The sequence below is a fragment of the Geotrypetes seraphini genome, chromosome 8, assembly GCF_902459505.1.
Source record: "Geotrypetes seraphini chromosome 8, aGeoSer1.1, whole genome shotgun sequence".
Taxonomy (NCBI): domain Eukaryota; kingdom Metazoa; phylum Chordata; class Amphibia; order Gymnophiona; family Dermophiidae; genus Geotrypetes; species Geotrypetes seraphini.
Window position 1 is genome coordinate 94,305,282 of NC_047091.1, and position 24,891 is coordinate 94,330,172.

General features: G+C 44.6%; 1 protein-coding gene across 3 annotated transcripts in view; it reads right to left on the reverse strand.

The window, feature by feature from the left end:
• Positions 1-18,243: 18,243 nt before the first annotated feature.
• The window catches only part of DOT1L (DOT1 like histone lysine methyltransferase), a 604,393-nt gene continuing 597,745 nt past the window's right edge, over positions 18,244-24,891 (reverse strand). For all 3 annotated transcript variants that reach the window (XM_033954025.1, XM_033954026.1, XM_033954024.1), the window contains one exon: positions 18,244-18,428. Coding sequence is in view for 1 of the 3 variants with exons in the window: in XM_033954026.1 (XP_033809917.1) it covers positions 18,421-18,428 (8 nt within the window). In the remaining 2 variants the exon portion in view is untranslated. The remainder of the gene's footprint in view (positions 18,429-24,891) is intronic.

The following is a 24,891-nucleotide window of genomic DNA, read 5'->3' on the forward strand; positions in this document are numbered from 1 at the left end:
AATGGCAGTCTGGGCAAGTAGATTGCTGAATGTGGAGGTAGGCCATTCTAAAAAAAAAAAACTCATTTTGGACTTTTTTTGCCTACTTTCTGCATGTTGGGCAGTGTATCACAAACTGTGTTCCTCCTGAGATTCCAAGTATGCCACAGCTCATAGAGGAGGAAGAGAAGCACCGGCCAGCTGACTTGCCTCTTGCCGCGTATCTCCCTGGACTCCTGCCTTCCGTGTCTTCTCTGAACCTCTGGAACAGCAGCGGCAGCTCAGTGTGCTTTTTAACTTGGAAAATGGCAACTTTGTGATTTTAAGGGGTGGGGGCTAGGGCACACTCCTAAACCGACTAAAACACCCTTTTTAAGATCCCCCCAAATTGCTGATTTAGGCTGTTAGCCTTTTACTCAATGTACCATGTGTTGCCTGGAATTGCATGGAGAGAAGCTGAAACTGTTTACAGGGAGATCCTCTGTCTGAACAAGCAAGCAAACTGGACTGCTGATTTTCTGACTGCCCCCCTCCCCTGGCCCCAATACCCATGGCTGGGACCTCTGCCACTCTCAGACACCCCAAAGACATGCCTGATGGAAGAAAACACAGTCAACCCCGATCCTGGGAAAACCTCCATGGAGCCATGCAGCCTGCACCCGACCTACTATTGGACAAACCTGGGGTAAGCTCCAAGGGAACGATCCCCGAGCCCTGATCTGAAGTACAGGCTGTCCAGCAGACACTGCCAAGCAGCCAAGCCCCTGGAAGCAGACTTAGTGTAAAGTTTGAAATCTCCCGCAGTCAGAGCTGTCCCTGCGGGGAACCTCTGCAGCACAAGGGCCAAAAACGTGATTGAAAGGACGGAATAGCAGTTACTTACCGTAACAGGTGTTATCCAGGGACAGCAGACATATTCTCATATATGGGCGATGTCATCCACGGAGCCCCGATGCGGACAGCCTTGCAAGCAGACTTGCTTGAAGAACTTTTAGAAAGTTTGCGACTGATGCACTGTGCATGTGGAAGTGCCTTTCCGCCCAACGTAGGGCACGCATTTCCTCAGTTCAGATAGCTAGCTAAGAAGCCAACCAGGGGAGGTGGGTGGGTTGTGAGAATATCTGCCTGCTGTCCCTGGATAACACCTGTTATGGTAACTGTGATTTATCCCAGGACAAGCAAGCAGCATATTCTCACATATGGGTGACCTCCAAGCTAATCAGAATGGGATGGTGGGAGTGTTGACAATTCAGGAAAATAAATTTTGTAATACTGCCTGGCCAAAGTGGCCATCCCGTCTGGAAAAAGAATCCAGACAATAATGAGAGGTGAAGGTATGAACCGAGGACTGAGTGGCAGATTTCCTCAATAGGAGTAGATCTATGGAAAGCTACAGATGCCGCCATGGCTCTAACTTTATGGTCTGTGACTCGACCCTCTAGATCAGGGATCGCGTAGACCTTCCTTGAGGGCCGCAATCCATTCGGGTTTTCAGGATTTCCCCAATGAATATGCATTGAAAGCAGTGCATGCACATAGATCTCATGCATATTCATTGGGGAAATCTTGAAAACCTGAATGTATTGCAACCCTCAAGGAGGGACTTTGAGACCCCTGCTCTAGATGTAGTCCAGCCTGAGCATAGCAGAAAAAAATGCAAACAGCCAACCAGTTGGAGATGGTGCGCTTGGAAACTGGATGTCCCAACTTGGATCAAAGGAGACAAAAAGTTGAGGAGAAGATCGCTGTGACTTAGTTCTTTGCAAGTAGAAAGCCAAAGCATGTTTACAGTCCAGAGTATGAAGAGCTGTTTCTTCAGGATGAGATTGAGGCTTTGGAAAAAACACTGGAAGAACAATGGATTGATTGAGATGAAATTCTGAAACCACTTTAGGTAATAATTTAGGATGAGTATGGAGGACCACCTTGTCGTGATGTACCTATGGGGAATTCAGGAAACACCTAAAAACACATCCGTTCCTGAAATACTTAAGAAACCAACCTATACAATCTTAGTCCTCAACAAACGATCGCTAGAACTATCAATCACTAAGTCTGTACTTTGTTTATTCCATTAAATCCGTAACATTTCCAATCATTGTAAACCGCATAGAACTTCACGGTCCTACGGTATATAAACTGTTATTATTATTATTATTATTACTGTGAAAGGTGGGTCCACTACTAAAGCTTGTAGCTCACTGACTCTGCGAGCAGACTTGAGAGGAAGACCACTTTCCAAGTGAGATGTTTTAAATGAGCCAGACTTGAGAAGAAGACCACTTTCCAAGTGAGATGTTTTAGATGAACCAAAATATACCACTATAGACTCGGGCTAGAACAACATTAACCAGTTTTTTTGTTGCTGCTAAAGGAAAGCCTCAGCCCCACCACTCCACCGCTAGTTATGAAATTCAAATGCGGGAAGAATTATGCAGGAACTCATCATCGGCTGCCAATAGCGTGTTTTATCAAACTAATTTTCTTGTGTGTATATATCTTAATACTTATATAGTAAATATTTTCAATTGTCATGTTTTTAAAGCTTGTACTTAGCTCATTCAATTACAGCCAATATCCAGGAGTGGAACCCGACATGCATGTTTCGCACCATAGACTAGTGCTGTGTCAAGGGTCTCCCTAGGACAAAAAGGGAAAAAAGGGGGCCATTAAAAACATTCATAACCCCCTCCCCCCACCTATGAAAACATTCACATCAAATTTACCACTCTACCCATGCCTACCAGAAATGCTCATGTCATCCGACTCCACTAGTTAAAGGAGTAAAAGATGGCTGCGGCGTCCTGACCGGGAGTTTAAATAACCCGCTCAAACAGAGTAAAAGAAGTCACGCCCCTAGAGTCCCATTGGCCTGAACTCTTACCCAATCAAAGAGACCCACTCGATTTCACCATTTAACCCCCGTGGCTCCACTGTATCAAGCATAAAAATATGCCTCTGTTCGCATTCATTGAGTTTGAAAGGATCCTTAACCCCATCCCTCCCAACCACCTGATCAATAACTCGCCACCGAATTTGATCCACTGTATGTTGGTATCTCAACCAATGGGCAACAAGGGGGGCTTGGATGACAGAATTGGCGATGCGGGACTTGTGCTCAGTAAGACGAACCCGAATCGCCCTACTTGTTCTGCCAACGTAAAGAAGATCACAGGGGCACACGATGACATATACCACGTCCTGTGTCGTGCAATTAGTGACAAATCTTGATTTTAAGGTAATATCTCTCCCTGGAACCTTCCAACTCCCCCCTTGAATAGCTAAAGAGCACCATTGGCACCTGCCACAGTTGGTATGACATCCCACCTGATTTTCACCCCCCTTCCCATACCACAAACAACTGAATTTTTGTCCCAGTGTCATGCCCCTAGAGAAAGCCACCCGTGGGAACTGCCTCAACACCTTATGAGCTTGAAGAATATGCCAATGACGTTTCATAATGGATAAAAGCGGATTGGCTGCCCTAGAGAAAGGGAGTATACAAGTAAGTACCCCTTCCTCACATTCCTGGGACTTGTCGGATGCGTGCAACAATAGCTCACGCTGGGCATATTTAGCCCTTAGATAGGCCAACCGTATAGACCGTTCAGGATAACCCCGGGTTTTAAATCTACTTGAAAGGGCACTGGCTTGTTCCTTAAATTCCATCAAAGTGGAACATACTCGCCGAACCCGGAGGAATTGGGCAATAGGAAGGTTAAACCGGAGCTTGTAAGGGTGGAAACTATCAAAGTGTAGAAGAGAATTTCGCGTGACAGGCTTCCTATAGAGAGATGTTTGAATTCTATTATTAACTACAGTAATAGCAATGTCAAGAAAATCAATACTCTCTAGATGATACTTTCATGATATGGGGCGGTACTAGGGAACAGCTCCAACAATTTTTTGATTATCTTAATTCCGTTGACAACAACATCAAGTTCACCATGACTTGCCATCTAGAGAGTATTGATTTTCTTGACATTGCTATTACTGTAGTTAATAATAGAATTCAAACATCTCTCTATAGGAAGCCTGTCACGCGAAATTCTCTTCTACACTTTGATAGTTTCCACCCTTACAAGCTTCGGTTTAACCTTCCTATTGCCCAATTCCTCCGGGTTCGGCGAGTATGTTCCACTTTGATGGAATTTAAGGAACAAGCCAGTGCCCTTTCAAGTAGATTTAAAACCCGGGGTTATCCTGAACGGTCTATACGGTTGGCCTATCTAAGGGCTAAATATGCCCAGCGTGAGCTATTGTTGCACGCATCCGACAAGTCCCAGGAATGTGAGGAAGGGGTACTTACTTGTATACTCCCTTTCTCTAGGGCAGCCAATCCGCTTTTATCCATTATGAAACGTCATTGGCATATTCTTCAAGCTCATAAGGTGTTGAGGCAGTTCCCACGGGTGGCTTTCTCTAGGGGCATGACACTGGGACAAAAATTCAGTTGTTTGTGGTATGGGAAGGGGGGTGAAAATCAGGTGGGATGTCATACCAACTGTGGCAGGTGCCAATGGTGCTCTTTAGCTATTCAAGGGGGGAGTTGGAAGGTTCCAGGGAGAGATATTACCTTAAAATCAAGATTTGTCACTAATTGCACGTCACAGGACGTGGTATATGTCATCGTGTGCCCCTGTGATCTTCTTTACGTTGGCAGAACAAGTAGGGCGATTCGGGTTCGTCTTACTGAGCACAAGTCCCGCATCGCCAATTCTGTCATCCAAGCCCCCCTTGTTGCCCATTGGTTGAGATACCAACATACAGTGGATCAAATTCGGTGGCGAGTTATTGATCAGGTGGTTGGGAGGGATGGGGTTAAGGATCCTTTCAAACTCAATGAATGCGAACAGAGGCATATTTTTATGCTTGATACAGTGGAGCCACGGGGGTTAAATGGTGAAATCGAGTGGGTCTCTTTGATTGGGTAAGAGTTCAGGCCAATGGGACTCTAGGGGCGTGACTTCTTTTACTCTGTTTGAGCGGGTTATTTAAACTCCCGGTCAGGACGCCGCAGCCATCTTTTACTCCTTTAACTAGTGGAGTCGGATGACATGAGCGTTTCTGGTAGGCATGGGTAGAGTGGTAAATTTGATGTGAATGTTTTCATAGGTGGGGGGAGGGGGTTATGAATGTTTTTAATGGCCCCCTTTTTTCCCTTTTTGTCCTAGGGAGACCCTTGACACAGCACTAGTCTATGGTGCGAAACATGCATGTCGGGTTCCACTCCTGGATATTGGCTGTAATTGAATGAGCTAAGTACAAGCTTTAAAAACATGACAATTGAAAATATTTACTATATAAGTATTAAGATATATACACACAAGAAAATTAGTTTGATAAAACACGCTATTGGCAGCCGATGATGAGTTCCTGCATAATTCTTCCCGCATTTGAATTTCATAACTAGCGGTGGAGTGGTGGGGCTGAGGCTTTCCTTTAGCAGCAACAAAAAAACTGGTTAATGTTGTTCTAGCCCGAGTCTATAGTGGTATATTTTGACTTGTTTGAATGACCTGGGCTTTCATCATTATTTTGCTTTAATCTAAGCCATTTATTTTGTTAGATGAACCAAAGACATTGGTTCAAAGGGAGGCTTCATCAACTGAGCAAGAACTACATTGAAATCTCAAACCACTAGAGGTGATTTGACATTGAAAAGTCCTTTCATAAATCTGGAAACCACAAGATGAGCAGAGAGGGGTTTCCCTTCTATAGGCTGATGGAAAGCAGCAATAGCATTGAGATGAAATCAAATAGATGTGGATTTGAGGCCTGATTGAGATAAATGCAACAGGTAATCCAGAACTGAAAACGAGGTAGATTGAGGCTCCTTGTGATGAATGGTGCACCAAGCAGAAAATCTAGTCCATTTCTGGTTGTAACATTGCCTAGTGGTAGGCTTCCTAGAAGCCTCTAAAATGTCCTTGACAGATTGAGAGAACTGGAAATTGGCAGTTATGTTGAAAGGTACCAAGCTGTCAGGTGTAGAGACTGTAGGTTGGGATGAAGCAGAGACCCCTGACTCTGTGTAAGCACAGACGGAAAAACTGGTGGAAGGAATGGCTCCCTGCTGCTGAGTTGAAGTAGAAGAGAGAACCACAGTTGTCTGGGCCACCGAGGAGCTATGAGAATCATGGTGGCATGTTGTGTTTGAATTTGACGAGTGTCTTGAGAATAAGAGGAAATGGAGGAAATACATACAGAAACTGATTCCTCCATTCCAGAAGAAAAGCATCTGCCTCCAGACGTTGAGGAGAGTATATGCTGGAGCAGAACTGAGGCAGTTTGTTGTTGTGGGGAGATGCAGAGAGATCTATTTGAAGAGTTCCCCACTGAGAAAAAATGTGATGGAGAGGCGACGAAATGAGCGTCCATTTGTGAGGTTGTAGAAGACGACTCAATTTGTCCGCCAGACAGTTTTTCTCTCCTTGAATGTTGACCGCTTTTAGAAAGATGTTGTGAAGAATTGCCCAATTCCAAACCTTCTGAGCTTCCTGGCAAAGAGGGAGAGATCCTGTTCCTCTCTACTTGTTGACATAGTACATGGCAACTTGATTGTCTGTACGAATGAGGACTACTTGATCGTGAAGAAGATGCTGAAAAGTTTTGAGAGCATTGAAGATCGCTCTGAGTTCCAACAGATTTATGTGACACCGACGAACTGTGCTGGACCAATGCCCTTGAGTATGGACACCATCGAGATGAGCCCCCTAGGCATAGGTCGAGGAATCTGTTGTGAGGACCTTTTGATGAGGGGGCGTTTGAAACAGTAAACCTCTGGAGAGATTGGAAGAGAGCATCCACCACTGGAGAGCAACAAAGGAGTCACTATAATGTGCTGAGTGGGTCGAAAGCCTGCGCCCACTGAGATGCCAGGGTCCACTGAGGAATTCTGAGGTGAAGTCTGGCAAAAGGAGTCACATGAACTGTAGAGGCCATGTGACCTAGCAGAACCATCATATGTCTTGCTGAGAGTGAAGTGAGGGATGAGACTTTTTGACAAAGTTAAATGAGAGCATCTTGACGTTGAGGAAGGAATGCTCTGAATTTCACAGTGTCCAATACAGCTCCAATGAACTGTAGAGTCTGAGAGGGCTGTAGCTGGGATTTTGGAAAGATGATTTCGAACCCCAAACTTTGGAGGAACCAAGTAGTCCGTTGGGTTGCTACAATAACCCCCAAAATCTCAGGAAAGACATACAAAACTCCTAAAACTAATGAATTATGCCCTATTGGAAACCAGGTCTACCCACTGCACTCATACAAAGACCCGCTCATTCACATAACACACAAACAACAAGAAAAAAAGTGGAGAAAAAGCCTCAGTTCATCTTCATATGGCAAAAAACTCCACTTATAAACAACCAATAGCAAACTAAAAATTTAGTCGGATGGATCCTGATCTAAGGCAAGGTAGTGTTGCCCCTGTCCCAACTGGGCATTAGCCTCAGACAAATACTGACTACGTCCCCAAATAACTATAGCACCCCCCTTGTCCGCCTGATGACTACCGAGGTAGCAGAACGTAATCTAGTCACGGCTTCCCGTTCCTCACAGGTAAGATTATGATGGAAACGACCATCAGCCCTTTCCACCACCTCAATGTCCTTTAAAACAGCAAGGCGAAAGGCAGTCAAAACAAGATCAAGCGGACCAGGGGGGGTCCAAGTAGATTTATTCCTCACCACCGAACGGTCCAAACAAGGGGGGTGCTATAGTTATTTGGGGACGTCGTCAGTATTTGTTGCTGATGGAGTACGCTGGAATCATTCTCCTGACACAGCTCAGCGAAATGGAGGTTTCCCCATCGGGAAAGAGTGGCTACGGGGCCAGGCAGGCTTGCACTTTTTGGATGCATGGAAGACAGCCTGGATACCGTCTGCAGCTAAGTGTTTGTGTTTTCCTGCTTACCATTGACTGTGTTTGAGACTCATATATGTGCTGCTTGCTTTACTCACATTTTTTGAAGCTTTGTTATTTGTTGTGCTAGATTTTTTTTGAGGTGGTTCCTACGAGGGCTACTATAGTGTTTCTCACTGCTGAGTGAACTGATACATTTTGGACCTTGCTTAATGGTTGTTTATAAGTGGAGTTTTTTGCCATATGAAGATGAAACATAGAAGCATAGAAATAGATGGCAGATAAGGGCCACGGCCCATCAAGTCTGCCCACCCCAAAGACCCTCCCCTACCTTTCTCTGTGAATAGATCCCACGTGTCTATCCCATTTGGCCTTAAAATCAGGCACGCTGCTGGCCTTAATAACCTGAAGTGGAAGACTATTCCAGCGATCAACCACCCTTTCAGTGAAAAAGAATTTCCTGGTGTCCCTGTGCAGTTTCCCGCCCCTGATTTTCCACGGATGCCCCCTTGTTGCCGCGGGACCCTTGAAAAAGAAGATATCTTCTTCCACCTCGATGCGGTCCATGAGATACTTGAATGTCTCGATCATGTCACCCCTCTCTCTGCGTTCCTCGAGTATAGCTGTAATTTATCCAGCCGTTCCTCGTACGGGAGATCCTTGAGTCCCGAGACCATCCGGGTGGCCATTCTCTGGACCGACTCAAGTCTCAGAACATCCTTACGGTAATGCGGCCTCCAGAATTGCACCCAGTACTCCAGGTGGGGCCTCACTAAGGATCTATACAATGGCATAATGACTTCAGGCTTACGGCTGACGAAACTCCTGCGTATGCAACCTATGATTTGCCTTGCCTTGGATGAAGCTTGCTCCACTTGATTGGCAGTCTTCATGTTCTCACTGACGATCACCCCTAAGTCTCGTTCTGCTTCAGTTCTTGTTAGGATCTCACCATTAAGGGTGTAAGTCTTGCATGGATTTTGGCTGCCCAGGTGCATGACTTTGCATTTTTTGGCATTGAAGCTGAGTTGCCAGGATCTAGACCAGCGCTCCAGTAGTAGTAGGTCGTGCATCATGTTGTCGGGCATTGAATTTGTGTCCGTTGTGCTTTTGCCCACTACATTGCTTAGTTTGGCGTCATCGGCGAATAATATTATTTTACCTCGCAGCCCTTCTGCCAAGTCTCTTATAAAGATGTTGAATAGGATCAGGCCCAGGACAGAGCCCTGCGGCACTCCACTGATCGCCTCCGTCATTTCAGAAGGGGTGCCATTCACCACTACCACCCTCTGAAGCCTACCTCCAAGCCAGTTCCCTACCCATTTCGTCAATGTGTCGCCCAATCCTATAGAGCTCATCTTGCTCAGCAACTTGCGGTATGGTATGCTATCGAATGCTTTGCTGAAGTCCAGGTATATGATGTCCAGGGACTCCCCAACATCCAGCTTCCTCGTCACCCAGTCAAAGAAGCTGATCAGGTTGGATTGGCAGGATCTCCCCTTAGTAAATCCATGTTGACGGGGATCCCGTAGATTCTCCTCGTTCAGGATCGTATCCAATTGGCGTTTGATTAGAGTTTCCATTAGTTTGCTCACTATCGATGTGAGACTCACCGGTCTGTAGTTTGCCATCTCCATCTTGGGACCTTTCTTGTGGAGTGGAATGACGTTACCCGTACTAAGGAAGAGATTGAGGCTTTTTCTCCACTTTTTTTTCTTTTTGTTTGTGTGTTAAGTGAATGAGCGGGTCTTTGTATCAGTGCAGTGGGTAGACCTGGTAGTGTCTAGGCAGGTCCCTCCTATGATTTCCAATAGGGCATAATTTGCTATAATAACCCTCTGAGATGTTGAATCTTTGATGAGCCAATCATCCAGGTACGGGAAAACCTGAAGACCATAGTTGCGCAGAGCTGTTGCTACTACTACTAGGCACTTGGTGAAAACTCTGGGAGATGATGCCAGGCCGAAAGGTAGCACTCTGTATTGAAAATGATGATTTCCCACCTGAAATCTGAGAAACTTGCGAGAGGCTGGATGAATGGGGATGTGAATGTAAGCCTCTTTGAGATCCAGAGAGCATAACCAATCGTTGTGATCTAGAAGGGGACACAAGGATGCTAGAGACAGCATCCAAAATTTTTCTCTGACAAGAAATTTGTTGAGAGCTCTGAGATCCAATATAGGTCACAGATCTCCCATCTTCTTCAGGACAAGGAAGTAACGGGAGTAAAACCCCCTGCTCTTCTGTTCCAGGGGAACTTCCTTGATGGCACGGAGACGAAGCAGAGCTTGAGATTCCTGAAGAAGAAGGGTGGTCTGCGACAGATTGGAAGGATACTCTCTTGGGGGGAAGATCTGGTGGAACCTGGATGAAGTTAAAAGAGTAACCTTCCCTGATGATAGTGAGGACCCAGAGGTCGGATGTAATGAGCTCCCATCATTGGTAAAAATGATGGAGACGACCCCCAATGGGAAGGGGAGAGAACAGAGGCAGAATGATTGCGGTTATGCTCTGTGTTAGATGGTCAAAAAGACTGAAAGGCCTTGGGTGCAGCAGGAGTCTGAGGTTTTTGGTGCCGTTGCTGTTGCTGCTGTTGTTTCTTAGGAGGCGGCCTTGAATAAGGTGCTGCCTTCTGAGGAAAATACCTCTGGTAAGAAGCAGTAGGCCTAAAACCCTTAGCGGTGGAAGGCTTTGGCCTGATTATGGAAGCAAATGACTTCTCATACTCAGATAAGCGCTTTGTAGCTGCCTCAATAGAGTCATCAAACAACTCATTGCCCTGGCATGGGATGTTAGCAAGTTGATCTTTTAGATTAGGGTCCATATCTACAGTGTGGAGCCAGGCCAGTCGGCGCATCGCCACCAAGAACGCAGTGACTCTAGAGGACATTTCAAATGCATCATATGCAGCTTATACCATATGAATGCGAAGTTGACCCAGAGTGTGATGCATGTGTTGAAACTCTGGAAGCCGATATTGAGGAAGATATTTGAAAAAATCAGGCATGGCGTTGACCAAATGCTTCAGGTAAGATATGAAGACAAAGTTGTAGTTCAAAATTTGGTTTATCATTGAATGTTGATACAGTCGATGACCAGACTTGTCCATTGTCCTGCCCTCTCTTCCAGGAGGGTTGGTGGCATAAACTTTGGCAGGATTGGTTCTTTTTAAAGACTCCATGAGAAGAGACTGCATCACACTCTGAGATTTCTCAAATCTCTTACAATGAACCATCTTGTAGCGAGATTCCAACTTAGCTGGCACAGCAGGAACGGAATATGGTGTATCAAGATTTCTTTTGAAAGTTTGAGAAAAAATGGCATTCATGGGTAATTTGAGAGACTCTCTAGGAGGATGAGGCATACCAGTTCTTCCAAATATTCCTTAGAGTATTTTGAGTCAGATTCCAAAGTGATGTTGAGGTCTTTACTCATTTGACATAGAAACTTGGTAAAGGATACTGGATCTGAAGAAGTATGACCTCATTGAGAAGGTAATTGGGAACCCCTCGAGGTACCTCTCATAGCAGAGAAGGAAGGTGAAGCCTCTCTGGAGTATTGATACCTGAGATCTGAGTCCATAGGCAAAGATGACCCACTTCTGGAATGTGAAGAAAACCTCGCATGAGAAAAACTCGACTGATGAGAATGGCGGGGCTCTACAACAGATCTCCTTAACAAAGGAGTTGGTGGTCTCTAAGAGTTTCGATGCCTGGTTAAATGAAACCTGTCTCGAGAAGAAGACCTGGGTCTCGATGAATGCTTCGACAAATGATGTGGAGAACCATGCCTCGAATCATAGTCCTGTGATTGAGTCGGATCCAGCCTCGAAGATGAATGTCAATGAGTTCTCATCCTGTGCCTCAAAAAGGGCAACGCCTTATGTGAAGAGGCAGGACTGGAAGTCAGAGATCGACGTCGAAATACTGATACAGACTCAGCTCCTTGTGTAAAGGTATCTTGAGGCACTCTTAAGGACTCGAATCCTTGTTTAGAGTGTGTAGGTTGAGCTCGAGACACTCTCAAGGACTCAACTCCTTACATAGAGTGTGTAGGTTGAACTCGAGACACTCTCAAGGACTCGACTCCTTGTAATACTGCTGAGAGCTCAGGCTGGACTGCAGGAAGCAAAGTCGAGGCAGGAGTTAATTTGGCAAGCATGTTACCAAACTCCTGTTGCAGAATAGTTTCCAACATATTCTGCAAAGCCGGCACCGAGACCTGAATCTGGTATATTTGGTGTGTTTAAAGTCTCTGAGGAAGACGACCTTGAGGAAGAGTGGTGCCTCGATTTTGAGACACGTTTCCTGGGCAGCCTAGGACCCACTGGTTCTAAGGGTGGCATGTCCTGAGGGAGACAGTAAGGATAACGGCGTCTCAGGAGAAGATTTAGCTAGACAAGGATTTCCCCACCGAGGAAGGTTTAAGCGAGGTTGAGGTTAAAGGTTTATGCCCCTAAAAGACTTTGCTGGAGTCAAGGTCAGGGCCGGAATCGGGGTCAAGGCCTTAGGTAGAGGCCGATCCATTCCCCCGAATATTTTTTCAGCCTGAACTCGACGACGTTTAAGGACTTGATTTTGAAGTGTAGCACAGCGGGTGCACGACTCTGGACGGTGATCAGGTCTTAAACACTGTACACACCACTTGTGTAGGTCAGTGATGGAGATTGCGCGTTGACACCGGCTACACTTCTTGAACCCTGTAACCGGCTAGGACATGGAATGAAACATGGCTGTGGCAAAATCGAAGTCTGCAGGTTAAGGCCGAGTAGGCCCCGCCGTGACACAAACAAAAAAAACAACAATAAAAAAAAAATCAAACGCATAAATAACACAGCGACAATGCAAATAAGATACACGAGCTGCGGTAAGAGAAGGCATGAGTTTAGAACTAACTCTCGTGCAAAGCTTTGAAACGAGGGCTTCTCGGCTTCACAGAAAACTTAGAACTGAGGAGACGTGCGCCCTACATTGGGCGGGAAGGCACACGCAAGTGCGGTGCGGCAGTCGCAAACTTTCTAAAAGTTCTTCAAGCAAGTCTGCTTGCGAGGCTGTCCGCATCGGGGATCCGTGGATGAGATCACCCATTTGTGAGAATATGCTGCCTGCTTGTCCTGGGATAATTAAAGAAAGTAAACACAAGCAGAAAAGACAAGCTCCTATAGTCAGGCTTATAGGAAAGAAACTGATTTCCTGGTGGGTAGTCCTGAGGTAAAAGGGGAGAGCCGGAGGCTCAAGACTCTGTGTTATGAGGCTTCCTACAAACTCTTACAAGTATGGGAAAATAACCCACTAGTCCAGGAATAGAGTGGGATTGTACAAGAACATTTACATAAGTTTGATAAAAAGCCACATAAAATTTTCAGAGTTCCCCCCCCCCAAAAAAAAAAAAAAAATTCTGAATGTTTGTGAGGCCCTAAACTTTAGCTTATTTAATTTATAGGTAAATCCGGCATTAGTTGCTATGCTGGACTCTGTTGGATGACATCACACATTGGTGTGGAGATATCATTCTGCTTGTTCTCTGGGAAACACTTTCTGCATAAAACAAGGCCACATAAGAACAACAAAGAACAGAAGCCACAAAACTTGATCAAAACAAGAAAGACAGACAAGTCCAAGCATTTCTTAGATCTTTTATATTATTAAAACATTTTCACTTGCCACTTCCTTAAAATATATGCAATCATAAATTAGGATTTTCTCTAGGAAAAAAACAAAATATAATTACATTTAAAAAGTTTTATCTCATGTGGGAGCTTAAAAAAATTTAAGCCATACAGAATTTACTGAAACCTCTTTTTTTTGTAAGGTCTTTGTCACTATGCACAAAATATTTATTAAAGACCGCATAAGAATTCTATAAATGATTTCCTTCGGGTTTATAAAACAGTGCATGCATCACACCTCTGTACACAGCTTGCCACCAAAATCTGAATACATATATCTATATATTTAGATATATATATATAGTTTTATTTTAATGCACCATTTCCAAAAGAAGGCTATAGCAAAGCCTCTTTAAAAGGGCTGTTTTTGTGAACTACCTTTTAAAAGGTATGTATCAAAAGTAAAAACAAAAACAAAACAAAAAAAGCCCAACAAAAAACCCCTACCTAAAATAAAATACAGAACACGATCTTAAAAATCTGTCAACTTTACAAAGACTGAGTTAAGCCATTTCTTTTCCTCTTTGTATCAAGTATCAAAACTTTATAAACAAGATAGCACAGCCAAAAAATCAAGCTCCATTTCATGTGCAGTGGACAGTGCGCCAAATGTGCTGCATTGAATAGAATTACTATTCTGTGTGATTCAACTATTCATTTGGGCACATTTTTTTAAACTCCTTTCCTGCAATTCCCTGCTCTCCCCCCCAATAAAAAACAACCCTCAAAACCACCAAGAGCAGTTAGGTTCAGGAAAGCATCAAACAGGATTAACCAGCTGACCTCGTCACCCAGAAATCAAGGTTTTTTTGCTAGATGTTTTCCACTCAATGGCAAAGTTTTAATACAATAATTAAAAATGATCAACCCAAAGCAGGCCAGATCAGTCAATGCAGAGAGATTTAATTCAGATTTCCTATCCATGCACTAGCACCTGGTTTATACAGTAAGGCGTAAACCTGGACACTGCTAATACAGATGTCAGATCTGCATGAGATCCAACCTATGAAACTTGGCAGAGGAAGACGTAGTACACTTGCTTAAAGTATTTAAAATATGATAAACTCACAAGCAAACTATTTCCTTGAAGAGCATGATGGCTGTTGCTGTGTGTCACATCTAACACTGTACAGTGCATCATGGGGAGGAGCTTGCTTTTCAAACTGGAGCAAAAAAATTCAGAGACAGTTTCCTGTCCCAACTCAGGCATCTCTGCTTCTTAAACTCTGCCTGAACAATAAAGAAGGGACTGACCAACACCTTCAAATCTGCAAAACTCCTCAGGTGTCAAACATCCTCAGAAGCTAGCAGTGATATGAAGAACAGCCCAAGGTCTGAGGTTCAAAGCAACAGCAGCAGCCACCAACCACTGCTGGCTCTAGGAAACTTCTAAGGAGTCAAGATGCTCTTGCATTCTAGCTTCCTTTTTATGAGGCTCTGATCACCACAGCTGGACTGGTGGCTACACATGGCATGGAGCATCCACGGAAAACATCTTCTACAACTAATAAAAAAGGACATGTGTAAACATCTTCATCTCTTTCTTCAGAGCAAGCATCAAGTTCAAATGTTCATTTTCTCAAAATGGAATTTGAAATAAACACAATCTGGAGTTCCGATGAAGCATCTGTCCTAAAGGCATTATTTTATTTTGGTTCCTTTAGCCTGAAGAAAATTTATCCTTTCTAGTCAAGTTATCCAGTGTTTGAATTAGCAAGAGAGAGGCACCTGAAAGTGAAGCTGAACTGTTGCAGAGCTGAGGATATAATTGGATCCCTAGCCCCTTGAACATAAGCTGCATGATGTTTAGTGCCATTTAGTCAGCTGTGAACAGCTCCTGCCAAGCTAAATAGTGCTAAGTTGGCTATCTCCTGCTGAATATCCTGGTCAGTGACATTATTCATTTGCTGATCGGCTAACTTTAGTAGCCAGACAGATCCACCTAAATAGCAGGTCTATCTTTGGCCGCCATGAAGATGTTGATCAGCAGATGAATATTGCCTTGGCTGGCTATGTCTACCGCGGCTGAAATCAGACCAGAATTTAATACCAGTGGGTGGATATGGTCATGGCACTGAATTTCCGGGACCACCGCCCACTGTGGAAGATAGCCAAGCTGCCTTCTTGTGATCTGAATAATGACCCATGGTGCTTACAGCAAAGGTCATGTCAGAATGCACAAAAATTAAACACTTTCAAAAATATGTGCAAAGGCAACTTTTAGGACTATACACTTCCCCCTCCCCATTCGTGGTTTCGACACTCGCGATTTCACATATTTGTGATTTTTTTTGGGGGAGGGGGAAAACCCCCCCATAGTTTAGCACATTCCCGCCTCTTTCCAGACTGCAAAATTTTACACTTTATTTTTTTACTTTCTCTGTTGCCTGCTTTTTAAATACACTTCTCCCTCAGTATTCACAGGGAATAGGGGCAGAGCCGGACCGCGAAATGAGAAAAACCTCAAATATCTTCTCATCCGGCTCTGACCCACCCCTGCCTCCCTCCCGCCTTCTCCTCTGGCATCCAGGCCTTACCTGGTGGTCTAGCAGGCTTTCGGGGCAGGAGCGATCTTCCTACGCTCCTGCCCCGTGTAGAACGCCAATAGGAAATGGCTGCCATGAGCTCCTGTCGTAGTCTCGAGAGACTACGGGAACTCACAGCAGTCATTTCCTATTGGTGATCTGCACGGGGCAGGAGCGTAGGAAGATCGCTCCTGCCCCGAAAGCCTGCTAGACCACCAGTTAAGGCCAGGATGCCGGAGGAGAAGGCGGGAGGGAGGCAGGGGTGGGTCAGAGCCGGATGAGAAGATATTTGAGGTTTTTCTCATTTCGCGGTCCGGCTCTGCCCCTATTCCCCGTGAATACTGAGGGAGAAGTGTATTTAAAAAGCAGGCAACAGAGAAAGTAAAAAAATAAAGTGTAAAATTTTGCAGTCAGTTTGATTGCACAATTCTGAAATGACATCTTAATTTAGGAATTTTAATTTCTTAGCTTCTGAAAAGGGTGCAAATTCCACAAACAAGAACTTTCACAGAAAATACTAAAATGTATGCATTGAGAAGCTGCCCCTGCAATGTTTTTTTGCAATAATTCTGACTCGCATAAGATTTTTTAGGGCTTCTTCTCCATTCCATAAGTTGTGAGAAATGAAAATCTTGGACTTAAGATGCATGTAAACTGATGACCTTTGTCTCTCTTGCTTTCGTGCTCAGTATCTTCACTCCTCTGGTTTCTGCCTGAAGGATGTTTCAGCTGCTAAGATACAGAGGTCACTTCCAGGGGAACAGAGATGCTTCAAATACCTAGACGTTGCACAGTTCAGCTAAATAGACAATGAGAGAAACATGGAGACAAAACTTGTATAGTGGACAAAAGCTTAGTCAAAACTCCAGTTTGATACGGGAAGTAGAAATTATACTTCTGTATTTGGCTAGAATAATACCTTGAGACAAGACATGAGATTTTAAGGCCTGGGGAGAGGGTCATTTCAATGCAGTTCAAAATTTCTGCTTATATCAGCAAATGAACTGTACTTTTTTCTAGTTACCCAATCCAAATTTCTCTTAGTTTACTGCATCTCACTGAGAGACCATAGGACTATCCCCATTGTCTGCTCTTCCAAACCACTTCCAAATGTTGGCAGTGGTGTCCGAGTATATATTTTCAGTGTATTGTACATAATATGTTGGCCTAATAAAGTGTAGTGTTCAAAGTTTTAACCTATTACTCCTATACCCTATTAAAAACCAAAAGCCACGTTCAAGAAAATAGATGATGCATGCCCAGTCACGGAAGCCACCAGATCCTCTGCAAAAAAAAGCTGCTTTGCAGTGATTCCAATAAAGCTCTCTATATGGTCGAAGGAAGCTGAGTTTGTGCCACCTGACTCTATGGCACATCCATCATATATGGGCTAGCTGCCACGAGTGCATTCTTTGAGTTATGGACTACGTTTGACACCAGAGTTTTACAGAGCTCTAGAACAAAGGAAAAAGAAAGCCAAACAAATCTTTCGACCTCTATTTGTTGCAAATGAACAAACTTTGGTATATGAAAAAAGTGAACTCAAATAAATAAAAAATAAAAATTTAGCAAAATATACATATATATATGCATATAGATGTTTTTTCTTTTTGAGAACTGGTATTGGTCAGCCCTCCCAGAATTCAGCACCATTATTCAGAGGCACAGTTCTGATAGCCAGTAGCACCGAAGAACAAGCTTTATCATTTATCTCTGCTGGTGTGCCAAGCAAAGCCCATAATCTCACCTTGAATTACCAAGGGATGCTTGTCCAAGTCCTTGATTTTTAAATTCCCACCCCAAGCTTTACCTAGCGTGGGCTGATTCAGTTCAGGTTTTACCCCAATCAATGCATGGAGATGCTCTTCTGACTTTCCTAAGACAAGCAGTCATGCCCTTCTCCATGTGTTATCACAGGATAAAACCAGGATTGATACAAAATTTCCCAGGTGAAAATCACATGTTGACCTTCAGTTTAGGGTGTGTGGGTGGAACAGAACTGGACCAAACTGCTTGGCAAAATTAAGTAAGGCAAGCAACAGTGCAAGTCCTACTCAATTTTATTATTATTGTCATTTATGACTTAAGATGGAATAACTTAAGCCACACTTTTGTCTTCTCTTTTAAAAAATAATCCAGATAAATACAATATCTAAAGTATTAACAATCAAAACTGGAGCCGGCGATTTGTTGCCACTTTTTACATTTCCATTTGCAATATTTTTCCATTCACAGTAGAATATTCTTTTTTTTTTGTACAGGTCTATAACTTGTGTGTGTCCAGTAGTAACATAAAGGCCAGTCAAGCACCTTTCAGTGGAAGCTGAGTAAACTTGGTCCACATTGTCCTTGCATAGGTCCCATTGGGTTGAGGTAGAAATCCTAATTACCTGTAGGGAATAAATAAGGAATAAAAACTCTTGCATATTGTGGTAAGACAAGGGTGATTAAAACCTAATATTGTAGCTCAGTGGTTCTTAAACCTGTCCTGAAGAACCCCCAGCCAGTCAGGTTTTCAAGATATCCCTGACAGGTGACAGGCATGCAAATCTGCCTCTTGCATATTCATTAGGGAGCCATTAACGTCTTTTTGTCATGATTGATGCCATTTTTCTAATATTTTTCTATTAATTATGTAAGATTTAGGGTTGGGTGGGGGGTGGGTTTCCATTTTATGAAAATATAATAAGTAGAGGAATTCGAGGGTGGGAGGGGGAGGGTTATATTTTTAATTATAAGATATAATGATAAGATGCACAAGTGCTTAGATTTATTTTATTTATTATAAATTTTTGTACACTTGATGAAATTTTTAAAATGAATAAAGAATTAAAAAAAAAAAAAAAAAAAGGGATATCTTGAAAACCCAACTGGACAGTTTTAAGAACCACTGCTGTAGCTAACTGAACATACTCATTAAAGCAATTCAGATCAGTGCTAAAAAAAAGGGAGACTGCAGCTATTTAGGGGCAGTGCATGCTTGCATATCTTTGGATAAAAATCCTATACCTATGCATAAAAACAGGCCTGACCAACCAAATGGATTCCAAATTCAGTTAAGTATCCAAAGGGAAAAAAGTTGTTTTCCAAAGAACACCTTATTAATACATGCAAACCATTTCTGAAAATAAGTAACAATTACTGCATTGCTACACTTACTTAGTAAATGTGAGATGTTAGAAGCAACAGGAGTAAAGAAGCAACAAGTCATCACAGATGAGCAGCAGCAAAGAGCAAAAAAAGTGAGGTCCAACAAAACGAGGAATTCAAAGATGTGAAGACAAATATAATTTTATTCAGAAAAATCAATGGGCTAGATTCACTAACCCCCGAGTCTGTCTTTGATCCGTTCCAGATTGCAGGCAGGCCGACAAATTCACAAAAGGCCTGCATGCAAATGCAGATGATCGTTGACATGCCCCCCACCCATGATCCTGGAGCATGCGCAGATGCTGACAGTAGTGACAGGAGAAGCAGCCTCCTGTCACTGCTGTCAGGGCTTTCGCAGGCTTTTTTTTTTTAATAGGCCACAAAATATCAACAGGTCTATAAAAAAAAAAAGAAGAAAAAAGCCTCCCCCCTATACGCCCCCCCCTCGACTGGCACAGCCCAAACCGACACCCCCAAACTTTTAAAAATTGGGAGCAGGAGGGGTGCTCAGTCCCTCCTGCTCCGTAGGCCTCCCTCCTGCGACTGGCACGGCCCATGGCCCTCACCCGGCACCAAAAAGTTGGGAGCAGGAGGGGTGCTCACTCCCACCCGCTGCCTGCCCCGGCCCGGCACCCCAGTTCCTCTACTTTGGGAGCAGGAGGGGTACTCAGTCCCTCCTGCTCCTTAGGCCTCCAGCAACGTCTTCTGTGCATGTGATACACGGGGAGAAGCCTAAGGCCCTGATTGGCTCAGACACCTCAGGCTCTTCCCTTGGGAGGGGCCTATGGCGCCTGAGCCAATCAAGGACTTCCATAGGGCTGAGCCTAAGGAAGTCCCTTATTGGTCAAAGTAATAGCCAATAAAGCTGAGCCTAAGGAAGTCCCTGATTGGCTCAGGCGCCACAGGCTCCTCCCAAGGGAGGCGGCTGAGCCAATCAGGGCCTTAGTCTCCTCTCTGTGCATCACATGATGCACCGGGGCAGGGTCTACATTTGCGGTGTGTCATCCATTGAGGAGCAGGAGGAGGCGAAGGAGCAGGACTTTGTGGTTCCTACTGCTCCGGAAGACGTCGCCTAAGGAGCAGGAGGGACTGAGTACCCCTCCTGCTCTCAACTGTTAGGTACAGAGGAGGTGTCAGGTCAGGGGGTGGTGCGGTGGGCCGGTCAGGGGTGGGCCGAGGGAGAGAGTTGGGGGGTGACTCAGTTGGTGGTAGGAGGAGTTGGCATCCCTCCTGCTATAGTCACAAGGGCAGGGAGGGCAGCATCGGGTGGTGGCAGGAGGGAGTGGGCATCCCTTCTGCTATTTGTGGGTCACCGGTGAGGATTGTTTCTTAGGGGGCCCTCGGCCGTTTTTTGACAGGCCTGCCTGTCTTTTCATTTTTTTTTATGGGGCAGATATTTTGCGTGTGTAACACACACAAAATATCTGTGCCATGGAAATAAAATAAATAAAAAAAGACAGGCAGGCCTGTCAAAAAACCTGCATACCTGTCTGCAGCAGTCGGGTTTGCCAATTGTAAAACCCGATTCAAAATAGCCAATCGCTTGGCTATTTTGCATGGGATTTTACTAATTTGCATGGGAGGATCAGGATCGGATCACTACAGGCGTTAGTGAATAGTGCAGGAGGGAAATCTGGTCGCAAAGGGGTCGCAAACCGATCGGTTTGCTTTGTGAATCTAGACCAATGTGTTAAAAAGACAACACAGCAGTGTTTCAGTGATAGCATCTGCATCAGGAAACTGTTAGTATCTAAAAATGTCATTAAGAATAAAGTACTTTAATATACTCAATTAGAACATTTTGAAAACCAATTACAAACAAATAATATTGAATGGTAACATTACAGTGCTCTTAAAGCACAGTTACTTACCGTAACAGGTGTTATCCAGGGACAGCAGGCAGATGTTCTCACATGTGGGTGACATCATCTGGTACGGACAGCTGTACAAGTGCACTGGCACTTTAAGAACTTTAGAAAGTTTGCAACTGACTGCACTATGCATGCGCGAGTGCCTTTCTGCCCAACATAGGTGCATGGCTCCTCAGTTCAGTAAGCCAGCTAAGAAGCCAACCAGGGAAGGTCAACCAGGGAATTCACAGGAGCCAGTCAAAGAAGCCGTTGAGCACCGAGCAGGTGCATCAAAGCACACTCCTGCTCGTTGCTTCTGAGCGGCAGAAGAAACTAGATCCCGCAGGTGAAGAGCCTGACAGGGGTTGGGAGGGAAGGGGGCTGGGGCTGTGCTCGTTGATGCTCGTTTCGATTCCGTGGGTGAAGAGTTGACAGGGGAGGGAGGGATGGAAGGAGGCTGGGTGAAGAGCCTGACCAGGGAGGGAAGGAGGGGAGCTGGGTGCAGAGCCTGACAGGAGGGGGAGGGAAGGGAAGGGAGCTGGGTACAGAGCCTGACAGGGAGAGGCTGGGTGCAGGGGGTAGGGAGTTGGGAAGGCAGGGAAGACAGATACTCAGGGGATTGGGAGGACAGATACTGCACATACTGGGAGAGGGTTGAGAAGGACAAATGCTGGGGTTGGGGTAGGAAAGGAGAGATGCTGCACAGGTGGAGTAGTAGGAAGGGAGCGAATGAAATGCTGCCAGTGGGGGAGAGAAAAGGAACAGAGAATTTTTGGGACATAGGTGTGTGGTGTGAGAGGGAAAGAGAGATGATGTATATGGGGAAATGAAGAAAGAGGAAGAACTGTTGGACATGATAGTGGTGGAGAGGAGGGAGGGAGAAAGGAGAGATGACCCAAAGAAGGGAGAGATGTCAGACCACTGGAATGGGAAGGAGAGAGAGATGCCAGACCACAGAATGGAAGGGAAAGAGGGGGGAGAGAGAGATGCCAGACTGCAGAAAGGAGAGGAGAGATATATTAGACCTTGGGAAGGGGGAGGGAAGGAGAGAGACATGCCAGACCATAGGAAAGGAGAAAGATTTCAGGCTTTGGGAAGGAGAGGAGAAAGATGCCAGACCATGGAAGAGCGATGAAATGGTCTGGGTGGAAATGGGATGGGTGCGGCAGGGAAGAGATAAGAAGAAATGCTTCTTCTGGATAGATGGGAGTAGGGGAGAAGAAAGAGGGAGGAGATGGTACACATGGATAGATGGGAAGGGAAGGCATGGAAAAGTAGTATTTGAGAAGAAAGTTTAATGTTAAAAGTTAATGATGGATGTATAACTTCGTTAGAAAAACATACAGGGACTCATATGTAAATACTAGTCAGTAAATTGAATGGAATAATAGGTAAGAGACTGACTATAATGGTACTATATACCAGTGGGGAGAGAGCAAATGACTCCTAAAAACGCTCAGAGAAGTGAAACTCTGAAGGGGAGGTGGATACCTTCCCTTGGGACAAGAGTTTACCGTCCAGTCATTGCATTTTACTTTGTAGAACTTCACTTTCTGGCCACTGGTAAAATTATGAACTGTTTAAATGATTTGTTAAATCGACAAAAAATTGTTCAAAAATGTTATACAAAAAGACTCTTGCTCATTGGAAACTATACACTTATCTGTGCAAGCTTTTTTAAGGTTTGTGGTTGTAAAGGCTCTTAGGGGTCTCAACGCGGCCCCGTTTCGAATATTCTGCTTCAGGAGACCCGATGCTACACACTGTGAACCTCTGTTGTAACCACATTTCTTTCCAAGAGATGATCGTTTATCAACTTCAAAGACTTCAAACGACCAGCTTGCACAGATAAGTGTATAGTTTCCAATGAGCAAGAGTCTTTTTGTATAACATTTTTGAACAATTTTTTGTCGATTTAACAAATCATTTAAACAGTTCATAATTTTACCAGTGGCCAGAAAGTGAAGTTCTACAAAGTAAAATGCAATGACTGGACGGTAAACTCTTGTCCCAAGGGAAGGTATCCACCTCCCCTTCAGAGTTTCACTTCTCTGAGCGTTTTTAGGAGTCATTTGCTCTCTCCCCACTGATATATAGTACCATTATAGTCAGTCTCTTACCTATTATAAAGATGGATGTATGGCAGAAAGTGAAGGAGAGAAAAACAGCAAATGCTTAAGGTGGCCTTGGATACACAGTTAAGAGCACAGACAGAAGGAAGTGCAGCCAGAGACTGGGAAAGATAGTTTGAAAACCAAAATCACCATAGGGGAAATGATTTTATTTTTAATTTAGTGATTGAATTGTGCCAATTTTGGGACTTTACATCTGCTGTCTATATTTTGCACTGTTAAGGAAGAAATGCACTTGTTTCTATTTCTCTGGGGTTTACTGCAAGCAGAGTCTTGAATCTTAGGGTTTCATTTATATCTTAGTACTTTTAGTTTGTAGTCCTGTATTTGCATAGGGGTTATCTGTGTTCTGGTAGGAATGAATGTTGAGAAGCATAAGTACAGTGTGATTTGTGTAGTTTAATTTTGTTGTTAACCATTATGTATTGTTAATAAGATTACCGTATTTTTCACTCCATAAGGCAGTGGTTCCCAACCCTGTCCTGGAGGAACACCAGGCCAATTGGGTTTTCAGGCTAGCCCTAATGAATATGCATGAAGCAAATTTGCATGCCTATCACTTCCATCATATGCAAATCTCTCTCATGCATATTCATTAGGGCTAGCCTGAAAACCCGATTGGCCTGGTGTTCCTCCAGGACAGGGTTGGGAATCACTGCCATAAGACGCACCTGACCATAAGACGCATCCTAGATTTAGAGGAGGAAAAAAAGAAAAAACCCATTCTGAACCCAGGCTCTACACACAGCCCCCCTCACTCCTTGCCAGGCTGTGCACCCAAGCCCCCACTGCTTGCCAGGCTCTGCACCCAACCCCACACTCCTTGTCAAGCTCTGCACTCTGACCCCCTCCCTGCCAGAGTCTGTACCCTGCGCCCCCCTCTGATGGTCTAGTGGTAGGCCGACAGGGCACAAGGTGGACAGGGCATAAGTCAAGCAGGCAGGACCCCCCCCTACCTGTTTTTAATCCCAACAATGAAAAGAAGTAGCAACTCGTACAGCACTCCCACCACAATGGGTCACCTGCCTACCCAGCCCATTACTGAACCTCCATCCAGCCTCCAATTAAGTTAGGCCCCCTGGAGGAGGCACCAACCCCAACAGCAAGTGTGAGGACACCCACACTAAGATCCCACAAAAGCCAAGTGCCGCGCCTCTACATCACCTGCAGTCAGAAAATGGCAGGAGCCATACCCCACAAGCCAGACTGTGTCCAACACTCTCCACCAAACCACCGACTCCCCCCTTGAACCCCAGCTCCCCGCCATCACTCGATGCACAGCTCGCAGTCCATTCTGAAGAGTGACTTATGCAACTCTTAATGGCAAGGAATGGTCGGGTGGTTGGCATGAATGGACTTGATGCCAGAATGATCTGCGACTGGTGGCTCGTGGAGCAGAGACACCGGTACCTTAGGCTTCTCTGTCAGTACTGTTAGTGTTGCGGCTCGCCTTGAAGAGGGTGACTTGGATAAGTTGCGACCATATATGGAAGATAAGTGAGCCGCAAGAATGGTCGCTGTAAGGACGGCATGAATGGACTCGATACAATAATGACCTACGACACCGTTGTAACATCTCCGACACTGATGTAGACGTCTTCGATGTCGATGATTTGTCGACAACTGATTGAAAAAGTGCCCATGGCACCTGCTGCACTTATCAAAAATCCCATGAACAGGCAGGACATCGACAGGGAGTCCGTCTCAGCCAAAATTAAATC